We start from the raw sequence: 22,511 nt of genomic DNA, 5'->3' as shown, positions 1-22,511 counted from the left end.
GTATCTGGTATTTATTGTGAAGCCTGTAAGGATTGCTCAGTCACTCATAGTCCAACAAAAGACCTGGTAATGATCTTCAGGTCTCTGAAAACTGGAGTCTGATTCTTCAGCTTTGGTCAGAGCTCAAAATTTCAGACCTGGAACGTGCTGTGTAAAAGCAGTCAAGACTTGAATATTGAAGAAATAGCATCATATCATTTGTAGCTCATAGGAAAGTCACATAAATAATTGTAGCAATTTTCTTTTTCTCAGTGTAGGTAATAGAAGTAGCAGTCCCTTGACTCATTCCCCGCTTCCCTCTTCAACCTGTCCTGAAAAGCCAGAGCTAAAAAAGTTGGTAGTAGTACTTTAACCAATCCTTCACTCCTTGTGTTAGAAGAAATAGCAAGGAAAGGTACTTGCAGGTAACCACCTCTTCAGTTGCTGCCTACACCTCTGCTATTCAGTTTTCTTGAAATCCCTCTACAGTGGATTTTTTTCAGAAAAGCTTGCTAATTTAAAATATTTATGGCGTATTTATTTTCTTTTACTTTCAGTGACTATCTAAAAAGGTGGTTAGCAATTTTAGTGTAGAGACTGAAATAATAGATAAAGGGCAGTTAATTCTGTGGTAGTGCCTGTTGTGATTAAAAGACAGGCTTTGGATCTTAATTTCTTCTCCATGATCCTACATGTGAGCTTTCTGTTTAAGCCAGTATTTTATGTAGAATAGAGTTGAGTTAGAATAGAACAGGAAGACACCTTCAAGGATCATCCAGTCCAACAGCCTGACCACTCCAGGGCTAACCAAAAGCTCAAGCACATTACTGAGGGCACTGTCCAAATGCTTCTTGAACACTGCCAGGCACGGGGCACCAACCATCTCTCTAGGAAGCCTGTCCCACTGTCTGACCACCCTTATGGTCAAGGCATTGTCCCTAATGCCCAGTCTGACCCTCCTCTGCCGCAGCTCTGTGCCATCAAGTCCTGCACCCAGATCATTGACAAAACTATTGAACAGAACTGTCCCCGAATCGATCCCTTGTTTCACTTGTTGCTTTTGGTCAGGACAGAGTAAGCCAATGTTGGTGTGCAGGCAGTGTTAATGCAAGGTGTGGTGTGGGGCTGTTCCTGCAAGTGTCTGCATGTCCAGAGCAACGCCTGAGTGTTTTTCAAGCATAGGGGCTATCAGAATTGCAGTTGTGGAGTGGTGCCCCTCGTCTGATTGCCCCTCCGTGTATTTCTGTGTTCCAGTGATTCACTTGCCTTAAATTGCACCAAGCGCAAGTAGCAGAGCTAAGTATGGGATTGAAAAGTCCTGACGTCATGTTTCATGAATCAGTCATAAGACTGCTGTATTTTTACTTTTTCTTCTTAGTTTGTCTCCAAGCACAAAAAAAAAAGTCAGTCTTCTCAGTTCCTTTCCCTTCTTGAAATTCTTTATTGTCCATCTGGTCTTCTCTCTCCCTCTTCACAGTGTCTTTGTAAAAATTAGATCATTTCAAATGCAACATTTTCTCGCCCTCCACATGCTTTTCTTATTTCCCCATGCATACACCATCTGCCTGTGTGCTCTGGGAGATGTGCAGGTGTTGGTCAGGATTAGGTGGCAGAACTGAAGTGAAATGTGATAAGTTTTGCTTGCCAGTTCCTTCATGCATTGCTTTTTGATTATGAGGTTGCTCTGTCAAATAAAGAAGAAAGCAGAGAACCAAAGAAATATCTATGGAGTAGAGGACAAGCAAAGTGGGGAAATGTTGGTTGCTTGACCCTTGTACTGAGGATAATGCAGAATAGAGAGAAAGAGGAATTCCCGAAGAAACTTTGCAAGGCCCACAGTCTTTTTTATCTTTTGTGGAAACTTTGAAGATTAAATGGTTCCTCTCTTAGCATTGTGCTTGTGAAATCTGACAACTCTCTGAAATGCTATATGATAAGAGAAAAAGTACAAAAGGATAAAGCATGGTGCAGCATGGCCTCATGAAATATAAGCAGCTTCTAACATGATTCTCTACTTTTTTTTTTACACATAAGAGATATATATATCTTAAGAATTTAATCTTCTGGTCATTTCCTTGGTGCATTTTTATATATATTTATATATACACATATATACTCCCTTGGTCTCCACCCTTTGAACTTCATTCATCAAAATCAAAGTTTGGGTGTAAGATCTTATCGCTGCGAAGTGCTCAACCTTTCTCCTTTCTAAGTAATGTTGAGAAGATAAATATGTTAAGTATATGTTGGCGGTGGTTCTGCCCACCAGTCTCCACAGATCATTCCTCTGATTAGTAGGGGGAGGAAAAATTTTAGCCAAACTAAGTAGCTGGCTTTTGAAAGTTTATCTCCCTGACTCATGATTTTTTTAGATCACTTTGGCCTGTTTTATCTACTCTGTGTAGAATCTCATCAAGTAACATAGTTGGTTCTCTATTGCAGTGTGCTCTTTTTTATTTTATGAACTATGAATTGACAGATATCACATCTTCCCTTGCAACTTACTGCCATAAACAAAACAAAACCCATATCTTTAATTGGAGAAATGCTTGAAGGCCCAAATTGAAGAAATTTGGGGGCATGAACCGTATTAAATATTACAGCAATTATGGAATTTGATTCAAAAAGATATAAAATCTACTATAAATGGTAAAATGTTATAAAATAATTTCTATCAAAAAACACTAATGCAAACAACTTAGGCAAATGTAGAAGTTTTATGCAAAAATATTTTATATCTTTCTTTTTTTGGCAGCCTTGCTTTGCATCCTGAACGTGTGCTGGTGGCAACAGGTCAAGTCGGAAAAGAACCGTATATCTGTGTGTGGGACTCGTACACTGTGCAAACTGTATCCGTTCTGAAAGATGTTCACACACACGGTATAGCTTGCTTGGCTTTTGATTTAGATGGTCAGGTATGTAATTCTTTTCAAACACTTTAAGAAACTCTGCATCTGTGAGAGCTCTTGTATTGCTGGAGAGATTGGTGGCTGTCCTTATTAAGACGATTGATGCCAGATGGGGCTCTACTGAACATGAATGGAGGAAAGCCTAGTTGTAACTTGTTTCTGTTAAAACATACTGAAATTATTGTAGGGAGGCTTTGAGTTTGTCAGATTGATCTACAGATTTTATCATTTTAATTTCTCACTGTTTGCAGCTTTCCAGAGTCAGCTGCTTTCTACAACATGCTTTGTAGTTGACAGTGATGTCTTTTCTCTGTGTTGTTCTTGTCGGTGTAAACTCGTGTGTCAATTCCTCACTTGGGCAACATTAATAATTTAAGATCAGAATTTACCAGATTGTTTTGTTGGAGTACTCTAACTTTTTTTTTTAGTGTGCAGTTATGCATTCCCTGTGTGGATTTGAGAGATTTGAATCTCTCAAAAAAATTGAACAAATCTGTGATTTGTTCTAGGAATGTTCAGAACTGATTTTTATGTTAAAAGCCATAAATGGCCAGAATTCAGACTCTGATTTTCTCCGTGTTTCCATATGATCACTCTTTTTTTTGGGCACTTCTTTAAATCTTATGGCCTGAAAGGGAAGCTGGATACAGGTTTTTTGAGATCTGTATCTCCAGAATTGTCTCCCTCTGGAAGTGTCTCCATGTGCAAAATATGTTTGTTTGCATCTTTCCTATCCTTTTACATCCAGACTTGTCAGACTGCAGTTCTCTCTGATGAGGTTCTTCTAAATACTCCCCACGAGGAGAGTCTAATGTTTGATAGTGATTTTAATTACTTGAAATATTTGACATTACATGGGATTTTGATTTATTGGAGTGGTACAGAAATGTATTGAAATTGCAAAATAAGCATTATGTAGCAATTGCAGTGTACAGATGAATTGCATTGAAAACATGACTCCTGTAGTCAGTCTTAAATGCTCACCATCGCATTTCTGGGCATCCCCAGTTCCCAGGAAGGAATAAATGGATTGAAGCCAGCTCAAGCCTGTTGCTTTCTTCAGAGTTTGTTTTATTAGTGGTTCAGTTTTTGTACTTTTGTTGGGCAATATATACACTCCACCCCTGCTTGTCTGGTTAGCTCAGGAAGACAATTCTTTGTTATTTGATTCACACAATTTGGTGATATGCTGGTGCAGCTGTTTCATCTAAAGCCAAGGTTATTCTACAGTTTCCCTACTGTTGAGATGCGTCCAGCTTTCTTTACAATATATTCTTCTGTGAGATCATTAGTTGGTGTTGTGTTTTTTGACCTTCTCCTTTGAACTCTCCTTTTACCATGGAGATACGCAGGTTGGTAACAAGATTTTCTGGTTCTTAAGAGAACTGAAAGCATCATTTAATAAATCTTTCAAATGCCTTTGAAAGATAAATACATCAGTTCATATCTGGTAAGGCATCAGCTGTTTTTTTGTTGTTTGTGTGTGTGTGCTGGCTGCATGTCGTTTGTAAAGCTAGTCTACTTTTACGCTTCTCTTTGTGCAGTAGGTCTGGAATTGACCTTGTTAGAAGTGTAGCTGAAACTGAAAATGATGTTCCTTCCAATAATGTATTTAAGAGTATCTAAAAGATTGAAGTTGGCATTAATAATTAAGGAGCATGAAGATCACTTATATTTAACTTTTTTTTTTTTTTTTTTTTTTCTTCCCTTAATTTTGGAGCTTTAGAGACAGAAAAGAAATGATGTTATTGGAAATAAGTTTCTGTATTTGGGGGGAAAAAAAAAGTTTACAATTGGGGTTTGCTTTTGCTTGTAACTGTTCTTAATCTCTTGTTTCTAAGAAGTTTGAAGAAAATCTTTTTTGTTTCTTTGTATCTCTTGAACTTTTTAAATAAATAACTTGAATTCTGCAAGTTAGATGAAATTCAAAGTAAATGCAAGTAATTTCATTAACTTTTGAGAGGTTATTTGTTTTTGCAAATGTCTCTTACTGTTTGCCATGTATGTTATATACAATGATGTATTATGAATCAAAAAATATGTTGTTATCTGAGAAGACCTTACTTTATGATCATGATGTCATGATTGAAGAGAGAAAGCTTTCATTCGGAATAAGATGGTATATTTTTTCTTCTACATCAAAGTGTAGATATTTCTTACTCAACTTTTGTTGTGACTTTGTTCTTTGAAGTTACTCTTTCTCTAGCCTTCACTAATATATTGAGTTATTTTTATTTATTTATTTAATTTGGCTATTTTTAGCGGTTGGTCTCAGTTGGTTTGGATTCAAAAAACACAGTTTGTGTATGGGACTGGAGAAAAGGAAAATTGTTATCAATGGCTCCTGGTCATACAGACAGAGTAAGTATTACTACGAATTTGAGTGTCAATGTAGTCTTAATTTGTTAAACCATGTCTCTGTATACGTACTAGAGCTTTGTCTAAACAAAAAAAAATTTTACATTATAGAAACTGAATTTGCATAAAATGTGGATGTGTGTTAAGATATGTAAAGATATGAAAGATACATAAATTTATTTCTGAAATAAAATGTGTAGCTCGTATATTTGTGTATGCTTTGTTGAGACTGTGAGCATGCAAAGGAATTGCAAAATTAAAGCACTTCTTAGACCTTAATCCCAGTATGTAAAATCAAAATGCAAGTTATCTCTTAGATTTCTCTAGTCTCTTAGATTTTCTTAAATGAACCTTGTTATTTTCATGTGTTGTGATTACTGTAGGAGAAAAAAAAACACCAACAAAGAATATGAATTACATTTTTTCAACTTCACTGTTGAATGAAGGGATAAATAAGTCATTCTGGTAGCTCTATTTAAAGCATTTTAGACGGTCTGTTAATTTGGTACAGGTTTATACTGTTTTCACTATCCCTTGGGAAGACCATCTCTGCTGATATTTGTGGTGTTTTTTGTTTTTTTTTGTTTTTTTTTTTTTTTGTTTGTTTGTTTGTTTTTGTTGTTGTTGTTGTTTTGTTTTGTTTTTGTTTTGTTTTAATGCAGATATTTGATATTTCTTGGGACTTGTACCAGCCAAACAAGCTTGTCAGCTGTGGCGTAAAACACATCAAGGTAATGAAAGAAATGATAATTATAAAATAATTATTTATATTTTGTAAGATACGGCAAAAATGGAATCTAAAAGTAGTACGTATCTGAAAGGAATATAATATGAAAGGTCCTTCGTATGATTACTACTGTTACTTAAGGACTGCAGCCATGGGTCATATATGACTGCACTAGGCATGTTACAATATATACAGTGGAAAAGCAGACAGTCTCTGCTGAAAAGAGTTTGTGGCCTTGTAGACAAAAATACAGAAAGAATAAGAGTTGTCAGTAGTATCACATGGGATGATCCCGTCATAATTTAAAATTTAGGTAGTCTAAAATGCACGTGGAATCTCAAGTAGCGTGAGACAAAGTACTCACATTTAAAGTCAGTCCTCATACTCAAGTTTCTTATTCTTAAACAATTGTTGCATTATGAGGTGAAATGAGTTGAGAATGCATTTCTTATTTTGAGAGAATACAGAAATACAGTGGAAAGGGAAAGGAAAATGATTTTTCTTTTAATTCCTTTTTCTCTGCATGCTATTCCTGCTTTTGTAATGGGCAAGGAGTGTTCAAAATGGCACGATTCATGATTTGGGCAGGTCATGTCTTCTTCAAACAGTGTTCTGTAAAAACACTCTGCTTTGTTTGATGCGTGTACCAACTGACATGCAGAAACAGCTGCTTTTTCAGACTTAATTGTGTCAGCAGGATTATCAATGCTTGGCTGCCATTAGGTGTGTTTCCTAAAGGAAGTCACTCTCTTATCCTATGCACTGCCTTCTGTGTTACCATGTAACAGCAGTAGATGGCAGTTTAAAAGTTCTGTATTGCTCTTAATGTGTAGGGACCTATGGTGGGGGAAAAATATTGCCTTTTTCTTAAAAGGAACTTTTAGATTAATATAGATTGATGGCTTATTGGAAAAAGTCTACGGTATCTTGGCTAGATTGCATACCTCTTTGAGCATAGTGTTTAGTGTGTCATTTACAGATTTCCAAGAGCTTGATACATTTTTTTTCTGATTCAAGATCTAAAAGGACTGTTATGTCAATAATATGCTAACATTTGCCAGCTGCGATTTAGTATATTTACAGTGGCTTTATGTCAAAACCTATCTATTTATATAAGAAAAGTTTATTTGAGCAACTTTAAGCTTTTTTAAAGCATCTACAAAGCCTTTTTTTTTTTTAATTAAAAAAGGCATTTTAAAAATAATTGATGTTTCCTTAGAGAAAAACTTTTAGATAAAAATCAATCCTAATGGTGTAGAGACCTTTTGAGCAGGCAGAGGTTTTTTCTCTTTTCTTAAATTCTTTGTGTTATCTTTGATATCAGTAATTAATTATTTTCCTGCTAGTAATATTATTGCATTCTTTGATTCACAAAATAAAGTTATTATTGCATTCTTTAATTCACAAAATCAAGTTAAATAGGCAATTCCAAATAAAGTGTTACTAAGGAATTACTTCTTTTAGATAAGTTACTTTCTTCCATGTTGGGGCTAATGTTTAATTCATGCAGTAATTGTACGGTTACTTCTCAAGTAACAACATAATTTATGACCGTGTACTTTGGTTAAAGAAATAGTAGTTAAGACACAGGGATTTGTCTGGTTGGTGTATGGTTATTTCTTCATTATGTTATTGCTGGTACAAAAATCTGTTTGTTGCAACTTTTTATATTATCCTGTATTAATTGAATTCTATGCTTAGAATTTTGAAAAGATTGTTGGTAACAGAAACTTGCTGTGAAATATAGTTCAGTAAACATGCATACGCAGAACAGTCTGAGACAATGTAAGTGTAACCTGTCAGCAGTGATTAAATAAATACTTTCACATTTAGCACTGGATTTTTTTTCCATTTAGCACTGGATTTGAAATTCTGTCCAGCAGCTTGTTGACTTTACAGTGCACGTTTGTGTGTTTGAACATCAGGGTTTGATGGGAATATGAAAGACAACTACTTTATATGATCAGAAGTGATTAAGTCTGTAATAAGACCAGCCAGTTATAAACAGAGCAAGTTGCAACTGTATCAGAAATTTCTATGATCAAATCATATCTTTAAATGTGTAAAGTATAAATGCAGCATTTACAAAGTGAAAATGCATTGCTTGTGTCTTGCATTAGAGAAAGATCAGATAATTCTATTATGAAACCATTTTCCAAAATGACTGAAAATACAGCTGATGTGCAAATTATAATTTGGTCAAAGAATTCCAATTTGATTTTTAATACTGATACCCAGAAACTCCTTCCTTCCTATGTACTCCACAGTGCAGATGTGGAAAGGTAAACTCTGTTAAATAAATAAAAAGTTGTTAAACAAGTGGCGAACTAAAGCAGGGAAAAGGAGATGGATGATGTACTTTGGAAGTAAAGTCTCTCTCTCTCTCAGAAGAACATGTTAAATTATAGGAGATTAGCATAATATCCATCTCTCTAAATTACTTTATCTTGCAGTTCTGGAGCTTGTGTGGCAATTCGTTGACACCAAAACGTGGTGTTTTTGGCAAAACTGGTGATCTCCAAACTATATTGTGCCTAGCTTGTGCAAGAGATGAAGTGACGTATTCTGGTGCACTGAATGGTGATATTTATGTTTGGAAAGGAATAAACCTTGTACGGACAATACAGGGAGCACATGCTGTAAGTATATCTCCTTAAATTAATATAAAATTATAAACAGATTTCTGGAGAGCCAGAAAGGATGGTGCAAGATCACCTGGTCTATGCTCCTAAGCAATTCCCCATGGTAGAGACTAATGATGTCTAATCTTTCTTCTTCACTTTTTCTTTCCCTGGCTTAAGATTTCTGTGGTGGTAGAAAGGGAGCATTAGATTGAGAAATGCGTTTAGCTGCCCATTTGTGTTTTTTTCCCGTTGTAGTCGATGGGGATTTAGTCTGTAAACAATGTATTTATATTTTCCCTTAAATAGACACCTACTGCTCTGTTCATTTGCTCATGTGTCTAGTGACGTTTTTAGATACCATTATTGAGTATAAGTCTACATCATCTAACTGTATTTTGTGGATATCTAATTTATTCAGAAGCATATCAGGTGGCCTGGACTCCTATGTTTAGTCAATGGGTGATGAAACAAAGAAATGGGTACACAGAGAGCTTGTGGAGTCTCTATCCACGTATCTCCATTGGCGATAATCCAAATACGACTGGATGCAGCCCTGGGCAATCTGCTATTAGCTGACCCTGCTTTGAGCAGAGTTTGGACTGGATGCCCTCCAGAGTTTCTGGCCAACATCAGCTATTCTGTGATCTTGTGAATTGAGTCCTACTGGCTAATTAAGTGATAGCTCTCTAAAGTCCATTGATTCTACAGACTACTTAAGCCCAAACATGTACCTTTTTTGTCCAGACACATGCTTAGTCATTTTAGCTTGAGTCAATCATTCTTGTCCTATGTTGCTCTCTTTTTACCGTATTGCTTCAGCTTTTTAGAACAGTATACAGCTTTTAAAAATAAAGACATCTCACAAAGTTTTTTTTGTTTTGTTTTGTTTTTCCAGAAGTGCATGGTAAGATTTTCTCTTAATCCAAAAGTTTAATGCAGCTATGAACTGATTGTGCTTTTGTTGCATAAGTATTCGTTCATATATTTTCAGTATTCTTTCAAAGTATATGGTTTTGTGATAAAGGCATGCAGCAAAAACAATATCAGGATTTTGCAGTTTCATTTGTGTATGTCAAACTATGAGAGTCCTCATTTCGTCTCATGTTTATTTAGTAATATTTAATGGAAGATTCAACTTCTAACACGTCAAAGTATCATGAAAAAGAAAGGTAATCAGTTTCTGGTTGTTTTAACCTATGAGACGTGAAACTGCTAAAGTAGCTTTGTGAAGCTATATTATTTACTAGTTGGAAGTAGATTTTTGTTTTGGAAAGTATTGTGCATTCTAGATAATATTTGAAGTAGTTCACTTATTAATGATTTTAAATAATGTGAAAGTACAAATATACGTTTTCCTATATTCCTGCTTTGAAATTCTGGATAAAAATGCATAACAGATAATTATTCTTTCTTGTGAGAAAGTGCTTGCTTTCGAGTGGATGGGATGATGCATATGACTGAAATTACAACTGCTACATAACTTTATTAGGTAGAATGGCGGGGACAAAAAGTGATGGACTTTACGTGCATGGAAAAGGTTGCAATGAGTCAGTAGTAAGGAGACTTTTGGTTTACTGATGATTGAGAAATGTATGTTTAGAAATGGTTGCAGCTTGTTGAATATAGTTAAAATTTGCAAGGGTTTGGACTACTTTTTTCAATCAGCTCTATAATATGATAGTGTATCTGATTATGAATAAAAATCTGGCTATGAAGAATATGAGTGTGGGATCACATTTGAAATGACCCAACTGATAAACACAAGATGATGAGAGCTTGTTGCTCCATTACCATATGTGCTGCATCAGTTCTTTGTTGAACACAAGATTAAATTTGAAGTGCTGTGCTCCTTATCTTCAGTAGAGTCAGCGGGCAGAGCTCAGGTGACCTTGGAGTAAGTCTTATCTAACCTTCTATTTTTGGCTGTGTCGTTTCAGCTCAATGGAATTGTTGTTTGCAGTGCTGAAAATTAAGTAGGTTCACTAGGCCATGGCTTTGGAATTCATTTTCACCAGAGATTAGAGTCACTACAAATCTCACCAATTTCAGGGAAAAAAAAAAAAAAACAGTAAAATCTTTTCTGGAAGCTTACTTTCCAACAAAATGAAACCTTGTTTCTCAATAAAATATTAGTTAAAGGGATAATTGTTAGATTATTGTAAGCACAAAGTATAGCAGCTCGGAATAAGAATGCCTCTTCAGACATACCAAACTATAACCATCATATTTTACAGTTAAACTCATGACTAATTTGTCCGTTCTCTTAAAAAGAAAATGCAGGTGTAAATGATAACATTTGTGATGGGCATATGCTGTTAAAAGCACAGAGTGTACATAGTAGGGAATCTATATATGATTACATTCAGTGAGCTATTATTGGAATTGTTATCCCTGTGTTCTTGTTTATCATGCCTCATCATTGCTCAACAGTCTTGAATTAGACTGAAAATGTATTCAAGGGAAACATGTCTCATTACTTGCATAAAGTACTGTGTATTCCTGTCTTGCAACATAAATGGTAGGTATCTTGGATACAGGAAAATATTTTCTAAAGAATATTACTGATGTGGGGACGCAATCCATCCAGCTGGCAGTGGTCTGCATTAATATAGCAAACAGGTACTAATCAGTTTGACTGACTTTGTTATAGTTACCCTAGTTGAACAGACAATTTTAAGAGCAGTTCAGGGTGTTCCAGTAAAAGCAACTGAGGAAATAGATAGCAACTTTAGCAGGCAAAATAAGAGCTCGCAGCTAAGACAGATTATCTGTCTTCTGTTACAGCAATACTAAGAACTCTAACGTGCAAAGGACGTGTTTGAATGACTGCAGAATTAGTTGGAAAAGGACTGCAGAGTTCACTGAATATAGAAGTAGGAGTGAAAGGTAGGAAAAGATGGAATTGAGCAGGGCTGAAGAGGCACAAAATGTATGTGTGGGGAGTACTGTATCACAGTGGGAAATTGTGGAATTGTTGTTTTGCAGATCTCCCCTAAATATTAATAATAGTGAAAGTTTTAAAAGGGAGTGAAAAAACAAGGTAACATGAAAATATATGAAAATTCATTGGCATTAGTGTGCCATTTGGGACTACAGGAGGTTATTTGTAGACAGTCCATCTGATTCTGAAAAATTAACGATATATATTCTGGCTTAAAATCTTTTATCAGATGTTATATTTTGTACCAATGTAACCAACAGACTATAGAATCAGCTATTTTTAATTCATTTTAGAGGTTCTAAATTCAGGGTAGTCCATGATTATTAAGTACCTGAAATATAGACACAAGAAGTTACACAAGTATTAAAACAAAATATTATGCTTGTTTAAAAACACTGCATGCTTTACAGTTTCTTGTGTGCTATACTTTTGCCTAGCATAGTAAATGTACATAAGATGCTTTCTCAGCAGCTGAATAATTTATTTTGAGATAGTGTTTCAGAGGTACACATTAAAGTTGTGTGGATTGATGTCAGAAACTGAGGTTAAATAACAGGCTTGAGGTTAAATAACAGGCACCCTGTTAGAACTATTGCACACCTATGTCAGCTGGCTGAACACTGATTAAATATAGATGGAAACAATATAATGAACTTAAATGAATGGTTTTAAGCTGGTATCATGTACCAATACATTAAGTCATGCAGTATTTTTCCCCTACTGTTTAGGCTGGTCATGAATTTGAACGTAACTGTCCACTTATTTCAGCTAATGAAAGGCATATAGACAACTATTTATTTTTTCTTAGAGTAATATGCCCATTCTTCAACTATGGTATGGATAATTTGTTAGATATGAAGATTCCATTCCAGTAATGGCTCTCCTTTGTAAATGCCAACTTAAAATATTTGCAATCCATCCACTTACTGTGCAGTATATAGTAGGAGAGACTATGTCTTAGAGTAAGTGCCCAATATATATCCTGCTTTATATGTTAGTGTATGCATCCTGAATTGTATTTAGGACTAAAAAGGAAGTGCCAAGCAGGCAAAATGTTTCTGTTCTCTGTATTGCTCAGAAGCCAATTGCTTTTTGAGCATGCTTGAAGTTTCCACGTGATTGCTTGTACTAATCACTTTTTTTCCATATGAATGCTTGGTCCTAATTACAGCTAACTGCAGTTACACGTGTTTAGGAATTGTGTAGTTAGAACTAGTGTGGTGGATTTTATATAAATGTCTGAATTTAGATAAATTAACAATTGATTTTTGTTCATTGGAGGCAAGACAGGTCCAAAAGCAGTAGGAAGCCTGAGGGTACCTCACCGTTGCGAATTTCTTGGATACAAGCAGTGGGAAAATATTCATGCAGTAGAGATCAAATTTGTGACAAGTGCTTGTACTTCTCCATCTCTCAAGTATCATTTCTGGTCTATCTGGGGATTTATTTTTTTTGTTTGCTCTTATTAATTTCTCTTTTCCAATTTGAGGGAACACAGATGTAATACCAGCAGGTTATGCTGGAACAGTTGGAAATATTTTGCATTCTGAGAAGACTGCTGATTAATTTATTTCCAGAATTTTCCCATTCATTAGGAAGTGTAATGAAAAATCAGTAACAGAAGAGGATGATCCATATGGCAAACTTTGTAATTTTTTAAGATGGGCAACTTCTATTTTGATTCAGATGCACAAGCAATCCTATTTGCTCACAGTATTTACTAAGAACAAACAAAGTCAGTGCAATTGTTTGCCTCATTACTGCTGGGAGACTAGTGACCATCAAGACCCAAATTACATTAATGACAGTTACAGACTGAAAGATTAAGAGAAACTTGAAGACTCCAAAGTTGCTTTACATTAATAATCCTGACAGTTCCTAAAAGGAAAGATATAGTGGAAGAATGATGACTAGCTGAGCTACCAGAATAAAGAATCTGTCTTTTCTCCCCTAAGAATGGGCCTAACAATTAAATAGCTAAGTAGCTAAGCTCAGCTTCCTCCATTAGATATTTACAGTTACCACAATAAGGGACCTTTTTTCTAGTTTTCATCAAATTCTACTATTCCAGTGGCACATTCACTGAAATGAGGATGTCCTATTGCATTTCAAGAGATTGAGCAAGCACAACATCTGCCAAATCTCCTTGGCAACCAGTATGTCCTTTTCAAGATAAGGATATTCTGTGAAATGGAAAACAGATTAATCCTGGATCCACTTGATCTTATCTTCAGAACATTTAGCCAGCTTCCCACATTGCCAAATGTCTGATTCTTTTTTTAAGATGGACTAATTAAGCCATGGATTTTAGAAGGAGTTAATTAGAAAAAAAGAATAATTCTATTATCAAGATTGCATTCCAAAAAGAGCTTTAAAAGATTTATATATGCCAAAACGTGGGCAAAATTGATTATATGGTACAAAATAAGCCCAAATTCCTCCACCTTTATATTTGCTCAATGACGCTAAAAGGTTAATGCAGTAAAACAAAGACACAGAGAAACAAATAGAGTTTGGGTTGTATTTTGAAAAACCTTTAGGCTTCTAAAGAAAGAAAGAGGATTTACAGAATGTTAGAGATATGGGAGTTAGCCTTCTAATCTGCTTATGACTTAAAAATTGCACTACATTTCTCTTTAGGCACATACTACTTCTGAAAATACATCTTGTCTTAGAAGTCAGTATCTTGAGGGTGGATGTTACATGTCAGAAAACTGAGTTCTGTCACCTAGGTCTCTCAGTTTTGATTGTCATTTAACATTTTAGCAATAATATGCTTTCCTTGCGAAAGCTGAGAAAGATCTATATTTTCAGTTTTTCTCAACTTCTGAAACAGTCATATCGTTATTACCTAATGCTAGAGAAGCAAACACAGTCCATATTCACTATGGCACATTCTGGTATTTTGTTTAATTATAATTGGTGAAGAAAGCACAGGTTGGTAGGAGAGAGTAGTTACAGGAACCTGGAAGTTGTCAGAAGCCGCAACACTGGATTCTAATTAGTTTTGTTTCACTTTGCTTGGCTTCAAAAGCGTCTCTCCTTTGAAAATTGCTTTCACTTCTGAGGATGCTGTACTCACTGCTGTAAAATGTAAACCCCAACCAAGGAAGCTATTGGAAGTTTGCTTTTATTCCTTTACAGAATTGAAAGTTCAGAACTATATTATAGAGAATTTATGTCTATTATTAGTTGTTTTATCTTCTTTTGGACAGTAGTTATGGAGACAGATTTTCCTTCCATAATTTTCAGTGCTTTCCTATTCGCATTTGTCGTAGCTGAATATAAAATACTTTCAATAAATGCAGAACTATTTTAAAACTTTTTATAGGTTTATTAGCCAAAGTTGTCCTAGCAGTAATCTTGCTTAATGCAATGCATTAAATACTTACAAAAATAAGTTTGCCTGGTGGTGAATTGTTTATGTACATGAACAAAAAAATATATGTGTATTTGATATTTGGATAATACGTTGCAGTATGTTTGTTATTAGTGGATGTATGGAATATGGTAACTTTATTTTAATATGTGGAATACATGTTCCTGACTCCTTCTTTGCTGAAAAAAACATTTATCAAAGTAAGCTGAGGAGAATGTGTTAGGAAAAATGTTGTTTCCTAACGGAGATTGGAAATCTGACATTTGAGGGAGTTGGATCCTGCCTTAAGGAAAAGAGGAATGAAGCTAAACTTTCTAGAGATACGCAACATCACTACGATCATCGCTGTCATCATTATCAGAATGAAAGCAGTATTGAAACAATTTTCTTAATGTACTGTTTGTTGCAAACCAAAAATTGTGTGGGTTTTGAGTTAGGTGGACAAAAAGTACTTGATCAGTTCAGTGCTGTAGTCTGTATCTTCAAAAGTAAAGCACTTGTGTGCATGGTAAACTTGCACAGATTTACCGTAAAAGGAATTAACTTGAAGTAGTACATGGTTGTTGTAGGAGTTTGTAGTGGCGAATCATGATAATGTTTGTGAAGTCCAGTCTATGAAAATAGGTTATCAATTTTTAAAGAAAAAGGATATGATGTTTAAACTATCAGATTTCTGTACAGATACCTAATTTTTCTTATTATTGACTGTATTTAATTACCTAGCTTATGACAAAAAGAAATTAAGATAAATTTGCAAACTGTCAGACTTTTGAACTGCTTTCCTTCAGTTTAATTCTGGATGTACAGTTAAACTAGTGTATTTTTCCCTTGTGTTAGAGCGCTCATTTTGGCAAGTAGCTCAGTTTCTGATAGTACGTTAGCATCTGTTCAACCCTCAGCTGAATTAATGTAATCTGAGAGTGTGTTTTGTTTTGTATAGGTTCCTTACTTACTGTCTTGAATAGAAAGACAAAAATGGTTACTTCAGTTGCCATGAATCAGAACCTTTTGAATTCCTTTGTGTTATTTTTAGTTCCTTCGCAGCTTTCATGAAAACCCGTGCTATTAAAAATTCTTTTAAGGTTTGTGTTTCCAATTCTGTCTCTTTCCTATTTAAAACTTGTATTAGTTGCATTTCTTAGGCAATTTTCAATAGCATAACAGGTAGGAGGACAATAGGAGAAGAGTTCCACTTTCCATATTGGTCTCTCTGATCTGTATATATTACAAATAATTTTCTTCTCTCTTCAGGCAGGAATTTTCAGCATGAATGCGTGTGAAGAGGGGTTTGCCACTGGTGGCAGGGATGGCTGTGTTCGCTTGTGGGATTTAAATTTTAAACCAATTACTGTGATTGATCTCAGGGAAACAGACCAGGGATATAAGGGTAAGAAGAATGTTGTCACTTTCAGTGTTCCATAGGTTGGAAATTTTCCAGTGTTTTGAACAAGAAAAGACTTTATTTAAAAAAAAAAAATAAATAAATGGAGGGATCATAGATGCTTTTATGTACAGTTTTCAAGATAAGAAATGCTTTGTTTTGATGAAGCCTATTAATATGGAGATCACGTAGCCCTTCAAAGTTACTCTACAGCATGCTATGTACTAAGAAGTTGTAAATACATGTAAGCCAATAAAATGCATATCTGTTCTATAGCACAGCAATTTTAACAAGGAAGAGTAATGAAGCAAGAAAATTTAGAAAAGATGCTGCAATGAAAAACAGCAGAATGCAGAAATTGTCTATTTATCCATATTTTCAGGAAAAAAAAAAAAAAAAAAAACACCTATTTGGAAGTAATCTACAGCTTTGTAGTACTTAGAACTCTGCTAACTTCAATGACCTCTAACTTCAATTTAGAGTTTATGTCATGCTAAAATTTCATATCTAGCAGTCCAAGGCATGTTTTGTTAGTGGTGTTTTAGATATCAGTGCTCTAGTAAGCAGAAAAACAATATAATTAACTTTTAGCTTGGGAATTGCTTGCTCTGAAGCATTACTGTCATGTATAATACTGCTTACATAGGCATTTGGTTTCTTTTCCCCCAGTCACTTTTCTGTTTTCTAACATCTTGCTGAGTATTTGACGATGCAGTAGAATGTCTCATGACAATCAGATACATCATTGGCAATAAATAACTGATTACAAGCAGAGTTAAATATGTGTATTCTGTAACTCATTTGACATTCCCACTGAGATTGTGAAATCTTCCAGCAAGATGAAGTACATTCCATTTTAAATGCCCTCGGGTACCGTGACTTTGTCATGACTGAGACAATTTAAGAGAAATAATCTCTTCAGTCTCAAATCAAAAGACAAATGTGTTCATTTATTCTTCTCTTACTTTAGAAAGATACATTTATTTTTTTTCTGTGCAATATTTTTTTTAAATCAGTGCTTAACTGACAATTTTGGATAATCATTACAGTTTCTGTCTAGTCTGACAGACTTATTTCAAAAAAGTAAATCAGAATTTGTTGTTTTTATTGTATTAAGTTTCTGTTAAAGTCTAATGTTTCTCAGTAACATTTATAAATTGGCTCACCCCTTTGAATTTGACAGAGTAATCTAGTTTATAATATATTTAGTACATGAATGCATTTGTCAAAAGTAAAGGAAAAATGTTTGCCTTCACCTGCATTTCTGTCTTTCAGTACTCTATCACCCAATTAATTTAACGTTCTTAAAATCAACTTAGCAGATCTGGAGTATCTCCTAAGTGAATTTGTACATTATTGAATACATTTTGAAATGAAACTTTTCTGCTTTTGTGTCTCATATTCAAAATGATACTAATATAGATGCATCTCTCATTTCTGTTATTTTTAATTTATTTTTTAAATTTATATTTAATTTATATTTTCCCTTCAAAACAATCTGTTTGTAGATACTTTCTCTCTCTTAGTGTTTTATTTAACTGTAACTCCTTTAGGTCCATAACAAAACCAGGTATCTGTTTATTTTAACAACAGGTATAAATACCTAGTATAGCAGTGACTGCTATTAGGAAATCATGAAACTTTTGTTAAAAAGTTTTCAATTCTCTAAAAGTGTATCTTCAGTGATAAGTCTGGCAGTACACTTGTGAACCTTTGCATGCATAAAATTTCCTGTAATTTGAGGAACCATAAAACATATCAGTAACTTGATATTTGCCAAGGAAATTATCACGAAGCCAAAAATTTGGGAAAATACTATTGGAGCAGGAGGAAGAGAAAGACAGACCTGTTCACATACATAAGAAATTTTGGCTTTTAAACTTGCTCAGCTGCTGTTTCTCAGATCTATTGCATGTAGTTGAAAGTTACATTTCATTTCATTCTTTCAAACTTGTTCTCCACTCCACATCATTTCTTCTGCTTTCTATGGAACAGTCATTTGCTATGAACTCTTTTGATTCCTTTGATTCATCAATTATAAGAACTCCACTTTCATTTTTCTTGACTTGTGAAATGTACATAGCACAGCTAATGACTTGTTCTAAAATCATATCTTTCATAATTTCCATTTTCTTTTCCTTTGGTCTTTTGCATATATGATTTTTCTTTCATATATTATTTTGAGGACTGCCTTTATGATCTGTCATCCTACACATTTTCTTCCTTGCATTTTCGGCTGCTTCTATACTCTTATCTGTTGGTAATTTCATCTGTGAATGAAATTCAAGTTCCTCACATTCCATATCTCTCTGAATGGCTCATAGTAAATAATTGACTCTAAATATATCTCCAAATAGTCAAATTGTATTTCAAAATATCTCCTTCCACTAAAAAGTTCCAGATTAGTAAAACAGATCTCTTAATCATTCTTCATCAAAGATTCTGGTTATTTCATTCTTGATTTTTTTTAAACACTGTAGAGCAATATAGAAATAAAATGTCAATATAAAATGTTTAGATCTTAGGGCTGAATGGTAGGGTGCTATACTCACCAGTGCAGCACAATATGAACAAGTCTGTAAACCAAAACAGTTGGTGCAGAGGCCTTGATTAGCATAATATCATTTCAGTGAGTGTTTGAAGGGCATTATCTCTAGTCTGATTCAGTGGACATTATGGACAACATATCAGTTGGAGTGTACTGAGGCTGTCCATCCTACAAAACCTTGAGCATCTTTCAGTTCTGTTTCATATGGAAGTACTCTTACTGTGTATTTGATGGCTGTCCTGTGATGCAAAGCATGGTAAGTAGGCACAGTCAGGAGCCTTTACTTTGTCAGAATTAAAACACCAATGCAGTTAAAACAGACTGGGCTGCTGAACCAAACATTCATTTGAACTCTGTTTCTGAGCCTTGCAATTTTTCTTCTACGTAATTTTAAAAACATAAGGTTCTTCTTTTACCTTTACACAGTCAAAAATATTTTTTTCAGACATCAACTCATACAGTATTCACTTCTCTCATTTGATAGGTATAATTTTCTCTCCCTTTTACTCCACAGTAATTTATCAAAGGTCATTCTTGACCTGCCCTTCACAAAAGTCAGTGTTTTGGTAGCAATGCCTAATGTAATTCTCTCTTCCATCTATTTATCTAGAGCTGGAATTGGCAAAATTGACTTACACTATCAGATTGTAATAGTTACAACCTGCTTTAAAAGGTGCATATTGGGGGGTCTAAGATTGAGTTCTCCACATACTGTTATCCTAACTTTCATTTTATTATTCACAACCTTATCCACAATAAGTGCAGTTTGTGAGTACTCAGCTCCACTGTAAACCTGGAAAGTAATTCAGTTATTCAAAAATGCATGTTAAATTCCATCATAAACCCTTTTTCAACACTATTATATATTTTTCCATTGAGTTCTGTTTTTATTATTTTGGTGTGAGGGGTGTCGGAAATCAGATACTAAGATATTACAAGGATTTGCTTTAGGGGTAGCATCTTAGAAACAAGCTGGAAAGTATCAGACTCTTTGGCTATCATATCTAATATATGATACACTGATGCTTTTGCACTTACATAATTGAAATTCATTCAGGTAGTTATATGGACCCAAGAGTTGATCAGAAATTGTAATTTCTATTTTTGTTACCTATTGTTACCTATTTTTGAAATTTAATGGCGTTACATTCAGACTTTGAGATGCAAAGGTCAGTATTGTCTTCCTCTGTCAGAGAACTTGGTATACAAGAAGTGGTTATGTTTACTTTATTAAAAAAGGCTTATGATTGACTATTCTTAAATACTAGTTTTGAAAAGTTAATGTTCCAGCAGCAGTGGTATATGATGTGGAATAGGTACAGGGAATAAATGGGGGAGTAAGAGATGTATGGGTGCTTCATGGCATTTTCTTGATTTTATGTTTCTCCATGTTTTATTGTGTTATGTTACCTATTTTCACAGAATCACAGGACATTCCTCTCAGAAACAATCTCTTACTTTTACAGGTCTGTCTGTAAGAAGTGTTTGCTGGAGAGGAGACCATATACTTGTTGGGACACAAGACAGTGAGATTTTTGAAATTGTGGTGCATGAGCGTAATAAGCCCTTCCTGATAATGCAGGGGCACTGTGAAGGAGAGCTGTGGGCTTTGGCTGTCCATCCTACAAAACCATTAGCAATGACTGGAAGCGATGATCGATCAGTCAGGTTGAATTTTTTTTTTTTTTTATCTGCATGCGGTTTGGTACAAACCATTCATTTTCTAGATAATGTAATTGTGATGCATTTTAATATCATTGGCACCTAAAGTGCATCTAAACCAGTGAAGTTATAGAGCATGACATTAGAGCTCTCTAATAATAATAAAATCAAAATTTATAGTTAACAAAAATTATGAAACGTACAGAAGTTTAACAAATTCCGTTTAATTTAATGTAATGTACTCTTCGTTGTACACAAGCATCCCATTGTGTTGTTTTGGTTTTTTTCCCCCAGGAATTATGTTAGGCATTCATAAGTTACACTTGGATGAAAAACTACAGTAGAGACTTATAATTTTCACTCTTAAAATGATGAGAATTAACTTTTAGCTTGAGGGTTGCATTAAGCTTATACATACATATTAAATAGAATCCATTTTCTGGGAAAAAAAAAAAAACACAGTAAATTAATTACTCATTTACAAGTTCACCTTTTTTGTCAAAAATGCCTTTTTTCCTTCTTTCTTAGAAATTAAATTTTGTGGTATTTTTATTAAGTATTTAAATTTAGCATGGTTAATCAAAATAATAGTTGAATCAGGAATACTAAAATTCTACTCTAGGGTGCCAGATATATGTTGTCAATGGTAGATGTAGCATACTTTGTAATAACAACTTTGATTTTATAATATTACCTAGGTATATGTAGGGACTTACAAGTGATGCTTTGCTAATAAGAAAGGCTATGTTTAGTCTGTGAAGTCTTTAACTGTTCTTTATCTTTTTTAGCTAAAATAATTAACAAAATAGTTGAACTTTCAAAATCATCTACAAGTATGTCTTAACATATGACATCATTACTTTTATATTCAGAATGACAAAATTAACCTGTTTCTGCATTTCATAATTATACATGTAGAATCTCTCACCGTTACATGTAAGATTATTCTTTTTTATATGCAAAACTCATTCATCTGTCTTAGGTGTTCCTTGTGGATATTTATTAATGTATATATTTATAAAATGGGACACTACCGTGTCCAGTGTTCTGAAATTGCAGGCTTCATGCTATCTATCACACAGTTACAAACCACTCTTTGTATTTGTAATCATTATTTTAGAATCTGGAGTTTAATAGATCATGCTCTGATTGCCCGGTGCAACATGGAGGAACCCATTCGGTGTGCAGCAGTTAGTACTGATGGAATCCATCTTGCTCTTGGAATGAAGGATGGCTCTTTCACCGTGCTTCGAGTCAGGTAGGTTACAAAAATTGAGCATAGATATCTTAACTCTTTCAAGCATGTTATCTAACTGCTTTTATAAATTGTATATGTTTTTACCATGTAGCAGACACACCCAAGGAAACTTAAAATTGTTTTTAAATTACTAAGAATGCTCAGATTACTTAAATTTATACGTAAAAATATGGCAGAGGCTTTCTGTAACAACACATTTGCAAGAGTACACTGGTATTTTAGAAAGAATGGCAGTGTTCTACGAAGTTTTTTTAGTGCTGTGTTTGCACATATGATAGCTCACTTAATTGTTCTAATTATTTTATTTTATTTTATTTTTTTACAACTGGGATCTTGACAGTATTAAGGCTTTTCTATACTTATGACATGCTTTCTTTCATACTACAGAGATATGACTGAGGTTGTTCATATCAAAGACAGGAAAGAAGCTATTCATGAACTGAAATATTCACCAGATGGGAATTTCCTAGCTGTTGGTTCCAATGACAGCTCTGTGGATATATATGGTGTTGTTCAGCGATACAAGAAAATTGGAGAATGTATTGGATCTTTAAGTTTCATCACTCATATGGATTGGTCTTCAGACAGTAAATACTTACAGACCAATGATGGCAATGGGAAGAGACTTTTTTATAGGATGCCAAGTAAGATTTCAAGTTGCCTTTATGATATTTGTTGCAAATATCAGAATGTATAGTAGTTTGATTAAAAAAAAAAAAAAAAAGCTTAATCCTGGTTCAAAGCA

General features: G+C 34.4%; 1 protein-coding gene across 6 annotated transcripts in view; it reads left to right on the top strand.

The window, feature by feature from the left end:
• EML5 (EMAP like 5) overlaps nucleotides 1–22,511 on the top strand; it is a 110,544-nt gene that overhangs the window by 17,889 nt on the left and 70,144 nt on the right. For 5 of the 6 annotated variants that reach the window (XR_014693341.1, XM_084520101.1, XM_084520100.1 and 2 more), the window contains exons 2-9: nucleotides 2,735–2,894; nucleotides 5,151–5,249; nucleotides 5,909–5,977; nucleotides 8,427–8,612; nucleotides 16,169–16,304; nucleotides 20,313–20,514; nucleotides 21,629–21,766; nucleotides 22,154–22,410. Coding sequence is in view for 5 of the 6 variants with exons in the window: in XM_084520101.1 (XP_084376227.1) it covers nucleotides 2,735–2,894; nucleotides 5,151–5,249; nucleotides 5,909–5,977; nucleotides 8,427–8,612; nucleotides 16,169–16,304; nucleotides 20,313–20,514; nucleotides 21,629–21,766; nucleotides 22,154–22,410 (1,247 nt within the window). In the remaining variant the exon portion in view is untranslated. Of the gene's footprint in view, nucleotides 1–2,734; nucleotides 2,895–5,150; nucleotides 5,250–5,908; nucleotides 5,978–8,426; nucleotides 8,613–16,168; nucleotides 16,305–20,312; nucleotides 20,515–21,628; nucleotides 21,767–22,153; nucleotides 22,411–22,511 lie in introns of those variants that run through there. The other variant, XM_084520102.1, reaches the window with a different exon arrangement.

Source organism: Aythya ferina (assembly GCF_964211825.1).
Source record: "Aythya ferina genome assembly, chromosome: 5".
In the NCBI taxonomy this organism is placed as follows: domain Eukaryota; kingdom Metazoa; phylum Chordata; class Aves; order Anseriformes; family Anatidae; genus Aythya; species Aythya ferina.
The sequence above is the reverse complement of the archived record's forward strand: the minus strand, read 5'-3'. Positions and strand labels throughout refer to the sequence as shown.